The sequence below is a fragment of the Psammomys obesus genome, unplaced genomic scaffold, assembly GCF_907164565.1.
Source record: "Psammomys obesus unplaced genomic scaffold, mPsaObe1.curated_primary_1811, whole genome shotgun sequence".
Classification (NCBI taxonomy): Eukaryota; Metazoa; Chordata; class Mammalia; order Rodentia; family Muridae; genus Psammomys; species Psammomys obesus.
In genome coordinates this window covers 24470290-24477743 of record NW_026587216.1, presented here as the reverse complement: position 1 = coordinate 24477743, position 7454 = coordinate 24470290, and the positions used below count along the sequence as shown (strand labels likewise).

General features: G+C 48.6%; 1 protein-coding gene across 1 annotated transcript; it reads right to left on the bottom strand.

Annotated features, from left to right (window-relative positions):
- Positions 1-3118: 3118 nt before the first annotated feature.
- Rpl7 (ribosomal protein L7) lies at positions 3119-6000 on the bottom strand. Its single transcript, XM_055603208.1, has 7 exons — positions 5922-6000; positions 5179-5287; positions 4902-5068; positions 4516-4653; positions 4308-4417; positions 3550-3759; positions 3119-3195 (listed from the first exon to the last, which is right to left on the bottom strand). Exons 1-6 carry the CDS (start codon positions 5933-5935, stop codon positions 3551-3553), a joined length of 747 nt encoding a protein of 248 aa, XP_055459183.1. The 5' UTR covers positions 5936-6000; the 3' UTR covers positions 3119-3195; position 3550.
- Positions 6001-7454: the final 1454 nt, after the last annotated feature.

The following is a 7454-nucleotide window of genomic DNA, read 5'->3' as shown; positions in this document are numbered from 1 at the left end:
TAAAAATGGCTAGTGTCAAGTTGACAAAAAACTAAACAGGACATAAATTTTCCTTTTCATTTTTTTTAAGATTTATTTATTATGTACACAGTGTTCTGCCTGCATGTCAGAAGAGGGCACCAGATCTCATTATGTTTGTAAGCCACATGTGGCTGCTGGGAATTGAACTCAGGACCTCTGGAAGAGCACTGTGCTCTTAACCTCTGAGCCATCTCTCTAAGCCCATAAGTTTTTCTTAGAACTTCCGTATTTGGTAATTCATAGGAGTGTCTGTGTGAAGTAGCTACAAGGCACCAGGATCTTTTATGCTACTTTAGAGTGGCTGAAGAGTCAAGCCTTACACTGAGTGGGCTAGGAAGAGCAAGTTTCAGATGTGAGAAGGGGTTCAACGTTGTATTTGAAGGCCTAAGCTTCAGACTCAAGCTTACAACTGACAAGGCAGTTTGGGAGTTAAGTAGAGATCAATTTCCCTTGTGAGATTCCCATGCTTCAAATCCTAGAGCCCGTGAAGACCATACAGAACGAGATTGCAGATGTGCTAAATTAAGGACCTTGAGATGGAGAAATTATCTCCACTGGCCGTGTCACCACAGGACTCTTAAGGGAAGTAGGGTCTAGTGAAATGTATCAGAGATATGCCACCAACCCTGATGAACTAAGTTCAACTACTCTGACCCCATAATCACAAAATAGTGGCAACTTTAAATTCTTATTTACATGTGTGGTTGTCTGTCCATATACCACACGCATGCTTGGTGGCCTCCAAAAGACCCCAAGACTGTAGTTACAGATGGTTGTGAGCTCCTGTATGAGCAGTGAGAACTGCACCAGTCCTCCGGAAGAACAGCCAGTGCTGTTTACCTGAGCCACGTCTTCTGTCCTCTTTAAGAAAGTATGGACCAGTGTTCATGTTAAAGGCAACTTTTTCCCTCAGAAGGACCATGGGTCTGACGCCCTGAAATGACCTGGTGAAGAAACCTACTCTGCACTTCTGATAAACTGATCTTCAGACCAGTTTATGTTAAATGGATGTACAAGAGCAGAAGCTATCTTCTATTCTTTACTGTTGGGCAAGGTAATTTTGTCTACACTACCAAGTAGCTTTCTAGATAACCAGAAACACAACCTTCAGTAACAGTATTTTTCCCATTTGACAAGGGACTTTTAAAACATTTGTACAGTGAGTGCAAGCTTTGCAATAGCACATGTGGAACCTCGTGGTGTCCTGTTTGCCTCTGTAGCTGGGGGGGGGGGGGGTCTCCTGCCTTTCTTGTGGCAGGAGTACTGAGGTTGCGTGCACAATTACACACGGGTTTCTGACAACTTAGTAGTCAGGTCAGTGCTGTGCCACACATAAGCTCTTTAACCTACTGCGATACCTCCCAGGCCCCAGACTTTTCTAAAGCCCCATCTGTGTGGAGATGAGGTATGAACCCATGAGGTCCCATTAAAAAATTCAGTACAACCACACATGACCTTCAAAAATGTACTAGGAATACTGGTTAAATCCAGAAAATGCAAAAACATCACAAAAAAAAACAAAACAAACAAAAAACAAACAAACAAACCAGAAAGACAGCCTGAAGTACTTCCTAGATGACTGTATTCTCTGCATCTTAGTCCAGGTCTGTAGCAATCCCACTTTTCTGCAGATCTTCCCACTCTCTAGATCTAAGTGTCTGACTTTAACCCCACCAACAAACACTGTCTGCAAAAGGAATGTAGCCATTCTCTTTGTCTTTCTTCACCCAAGGCATTCCTACATACCTACCTTGCTAAGATTTCTAATCTTGGTGATAAAAAGTACACCATTATGATGGTAGCAGTTTCTGTAAACATGTTAAGTTCTCTAGAAACACTTTAGCTGCAAATGGTGGCATCCACCTGTAAAACAGCACTTTTAGAAAAATATAAAAAATTAGTTCAAGTCTGGACTACACAAGTTCCAGGAAAGGAGCACACAAACACAGCCCTAACACTGATAAAGGCCAACACCAATAGTATTCTTTATTCTAATTCTCAGAGGCAATTATCATCACTATTCCCCTAAGGCTTGAAAATCAGAGAGGTGCATCAAACAGCTGAGATATGCCTACTCTTCAAGGTAGTAGACATGCAAGACAGGCCACATTTCTAAACTCTGGCAGATGGCTTAGAGCAAGCACTGACCGCCTGCTCTTTACAGAGGACCCAGGTTCAGTTCTCAGTACCCAGCATGCTGCTGACAAGCACACATACAGACTTCATTGTGCAGCCCTAGCCAGAATAGAATTCAGAGATTCACCTTCCTCTGGAGTGCTGGGATTAAAGGTGCATAGCATCACACCTAGCAAAACTCAAGACTCTCAATTCAGAAAAATTATCTTCTAGGACCAACAGTAAAATTTGTAACACATGATAAGAACTTTTCAACTACTTTAAAAAAAAAATTTCTCAAACAGTGCCCCCAAATCGAAGTCATCGATTTTGACACTGCACTCAAGACTTTTGGCACAGCTAACAAAAAACAGTTACTGTCTTAAGTTACACTCTGAGGTATGTAGGTAGTGGTTGCTAGGGAATGGAAAGTCTTATCCCTTAGTGGTGTGCCATTTCAGTCAGGACAAATAAGGTTACCTGTGCTCAGGCAGGTCACCTAAGTGTACAAAGTAACACAAAAAGACATGAAAGCACAAGGACTTGTTATAAAGGGGTTCAGAGGGAGGGGATGAGACATCTTTAAACAAAACCAAATACTCTTAGGTTTTGCTCAATCTCACCGCAACTGCTTATGATGTTCTGAAATAAGTATATAATATACATTAAAAAGTACTTGTAACTCATCTACCTAAGATCAAATATCAAAACAGAAGGGCAAGAGATGGCTCAACAGTTAAGCAGTGGCTGCTCTTCTAGAGAACCTAAGTCAACACCTACACGGTGCCTCATAATCATAGCAACCCCAAGTTCCACATGTGATCCATGCACAGAAATAGAAGACCAATATATCGTTTTTCAAAAATATGAACTAGAACTGGTTTTGCTGTCATGCATAGGCTTTTGATCTGAATTTTATCATATTCAAGGATTTACTACTACAGTGATATGCCAAAGGCAGGCCAACAAAGACGCCAACACATTTCATCTTGCCAAGCTGTGACTGTTTATTAACTGACCAGATTACAAAAAATGTCATAGATAACTCCTGGGCAGCACCTGAAAGGAGGAAAAAAAAACATATACAAGTTAGAAACTGCCCTTCAAGCTACAAGTCAACATCAGCTGTAAAGGAGCATACCATCAAAGACAGATTTTCTCCACATTAAAATTCAATGATACACCCAATTAACATTTAACAGGAAATATTCAAGATCACAGGTCCTCCCTGAAAACTAGTTCTTGGCCAAGCATGAATGGCGCATGCCTTTAATCTGAGCACTTGCAAAGTAGAGGTAGGCAGATCTTTGTGACCTCAAAGCCAGCTTGCTTGGTCTACACAGTAAGTTTTCTGACCGACAGATATATATATTGTCTCAAAAAAACAAAAACAAACAAAACTAATTCTCTCACCTTAGTTCATCCGTCTAATAAGCCTGTTTATCTGGTCTTCCCTGTTGCCAGCATCTCCACCTTCCACAAAGTGAGTTGTCTTTTTCTTCATTCCACCTCGTGGAGATGACAGTTTGAAGGGCCACAGGAAGTTATTTGCTTCCTTGAAGTGTTTTCCAACTGTATAGATCTCATGAATTAGATCCTCCATGCAGATGATGCCAAATTTACCTGGGGGGAAAAAAGTACCCGATGAACACAATCATAGGCAGAATTAAAACCTCAGATCAAATGAAAAAGGACAAGACAGGCATGGTGGCACATGCCTTTAATCCTATCAGATGGGACGGAAGGCAATCTGAGTTCCAGGCCAGAAATAAAGAGATAAAAAAATAAATAAACCCCATCTCACAATTAGGGATGTGTAGCCTCTTTAAGCAGCAAAGATGTGGGGAACACATAAAAGATCTGTCCTAAGTGAAACCAGGCTAGGGAAATGGCTCGGGAGATGACAGTGTTTGCAGGACTTCATCCAATAAAGAACCCTCACACAAAATGGACATGGTGTCCTGCCTGTCATGTCAGCCCATGAAAAGATGGAAAAGCTAGGGTGGAACATAATTTTGAATTTCAAGAATCTAGCCCCACCCTGTGACACCTGACATCACCTTTGGGCCATCACCCACATGTATACAAAGCAAAAACAAAAAGTAAAACTGTGGCCAGAAAACAGGACCTTGCTTTAGCATCAACCCCTCACCCCGAAAAGCATAACCTACCAAGAGAACGAGCAATCAAGGAATTATCTGTCAAGGCAATTCGCTTCTTATTGATCTTGCCATAGCCACGCTTGTAGATGAGCTCATTCACAGACTTCAGGTTGGGGTACCTGCAACACGAAAACCAGGTAAGCCATCAAATAAGGACACAGCCTAACTACCTAACTTCACCTTGTCATAAAACTAACCTACCAAACAGAAAACTTACCCCCATGCAATGTACGGCTCCACAATCCTCAGCATGTTAATCGAAGCCTTGTTGAGCTTGACAAAGGTGCCATTGAAGATCTGCCGAAGGCGAAGAAGCTGCAACACCTTGCGAACCTTTGGGCTTACACCATTGATACTGCCAAAGAGACCAGAAGACGGTAATCCGGATTTTACCATCATTTTAAATAACAATAAACAGTATGAAAGCCCCAACTGAGTAGCACTACTACCAACTTGATTCATAACCTGTTACATTTTAAGCTCTTAGACTACTGCAGGATACCGAACCATGCAATCACAGCTTAGGCACACAGGTCTTAAAATAAGCCCTCAACTAATTCCCAGTCTCCCTAGCTACAGCCACAGCTGTCAATGTCAACTTACCCTCGGATTCTGATGACAAACGCCAGTTTTGGTTCTGCAGGGACGTAAAAGTTTCCAGCTTTCCTTGCCATCCTGGCCATCCGAATCTCCGTCCGGTACATCTGCCTGTACTCCTTGTGATAGCGCTTGGCCTTCTCATAGATGAGCTTCCTCCGTGCCTTTCGCAGCTGAAAACCAAGGGCCAGTAATTAGTCATAAGTCTCTGATCCCATACAGACAGCACAACATCAGCTGCCCCCCTCACCCCCATCCCAAAGGGCCTCCAAAGCTTACTTACCGTCTTGAGGGCAAATCTCTTCCGCAGGCGCTTCACCTTCAACTCTGCGAAATTCCTTCGCTTCTTCTGAAGGGTTTCTGGCACGGCAGGAACCTTCTTTTTCTTCTCTCTGTCATTAGCAGGTAATATTGGTAACAGGTCAAAACCTCCCGGTGCTGTAAAAAAAACTATCACCCACTCTAACCACCAGCATCTTGGCTGTTCCCGCATGCTCCTCCATGCCCACAGCCTCCACCTTTTATACAGGCCTTACTTAAAGGCAAACACGCATGGCATTGAAGGACTCTTACGCCTATTTCCGGTCATCAGTCCTGGACTCTTAGCAGAAAATAGTGTAGAGAAATTGCTACACATACTACCGCTTAAGGCTCCGGGACTTGACTACCCTTCGGTCAAGTCGCAAGCACCGCATGTTGTAGGTGGCCTGGCCGGTCGGCAGACGCCCAAGCCAACTTTAACCATGAAGGAACTCCATTCCAGGATCCCTCGGAATACATTCCACAGAATGGACCTCCTCCGCCCAAGTGGCCGGCTCAGTACCGGCTGCACTCAGTTTGCTCCTGGTATTCCCGAGGCCTCCGCGCCTGGGCCACCCGCACATCCTCTTAGACACACACAACGTCACAAACACACAGACAGGCAGGCAGCGGTGCAGGCTACACTTAGATACAGGAAAAGTGAAACAAAACGTCGCCAGTCTCGGGGATGGAGGAGGATTCCGGAGAAGAGGAGAATCTACTTACGGTACGGCCTCCATGGTGGCAGCCGGTAAAAAAAAAAAAAAAAGGAAGCTGGTGCATGCGCAGTGGCTCCTTAAAGGTCTGCGAGCGCGAGGCCCCCACGACTAATAGTCGTCTTAAGATAAGCCGGAAAAGAATCTAGAATTGAGAGCTCACTTTGCAGGCGCAAAATTAACAAGTTTGTCTTGGTCACAGCCAATCAGCTTTAGAGTAAAACTCATAAGAAAACAAATGCACTGAGTACATTTTTTTTTTTTTTTTTTTTAATCAAGAGAGCGAGAACACCTTGTAAGCTCAGGGCTTAATTGCCTCGGGTGGCGTCGACTACGTCAGGCTCCAGCCCTGCGGAATTCTTGGAACCAAAAGGCACGTTCATGGAGTGGGAACTACAAGTCCCAGCATGCACCACTCCATAGCCCGCGATCTGGAGGGCGACATTGACCCGGACTCTGGGCACCCTTCGCGGCCGCGTTTCCCGTTAGGCTCACTAGCGCCTAGGGCTTCACGTCTCCAGCGGCTAGCTGAGATTCGGGGTCACCGTCGGCCACTTTTGCGGGCTCTCTGCCGCCCGTGGCCACGCAGCCCCGCGGCCACACCTCGGCGGCGCTGCCGAGGTCCTAGTTCCGCCCGACTGCGGGGCTGTCTTCGGCAGCGCCTGATCGCAGGCGGCGGACCACAGTCCGTCTCGGCTGCCGAAGAGTGGCGAGACCGGGAAGAGCGATGGCCGGACGGTCCGAGGAAGATGGGGGGTGCCCTGCCGGCCACGGGAGCCGGCAGGAGCAAGCCTCGGAGACCCACGGCAGGGGGCGTGAGCCGTCAAGGGGAGGCGCGACGAGGGGGGCGGGAGGCTCCGACCGCGGTCGTGGGGAGAGAGAGGAGCTGCCCCGCGCCGGGGTGGCCGGCGGAGCGGGGAGGGGGGCTGGGCCGGGGGCGGGGTGCGCCCGGGGGGCGGGGAGGGCCGAGCGGAGGGAGGGCCGATGCCGCTGCAGCGGCCAGCGCTTCCCGGTGGCGGGTTATATAGCGCGGGGTGCGAAGCGAGCTCAGAGCCGGCTGGGAGCGCTCCGACCCTCGGGCTCGGCTACGCTGCGGAGGAAGTCCCCCCGTGCCCGAGTGACAGCGGCGCGAGTGCAGGGCAGGGGACCCGAGCCGCGCCGGCAGCTCGAGCGGTTGGGCAGCCCTCGCGTGCGCCCCGCAGGTCGCCCACTTCCCGGGCGCTGCCCGCACCCTCCCGCAACTTGAGTCAAGTTGACAACTCCCGCGACCCCGAGCCACCCGCCCGGAGCACCCCTGCCCCGGGAGGAGAGGGAGCCGCTTGCAGCGGCGCCGGGGACGTTCGGGGGGCGGCGGCGGTGGCGGTGGCGGCGGCTTGGCCATGAGGGCAGCGCGCGTCGCCTAACTCGGCGGCTGTCACCGCCGCTGCAGCCGGGGCGGCCGGGGGCTGTGGGACGAGCGGGCGGCCGCCAGCAGGAGGCGCCGAGCCGGGCGGCGGCGGCGGCAAGCGGCAGGCGCAGCCCGGGGCCACCGCGCCGAGCCCGG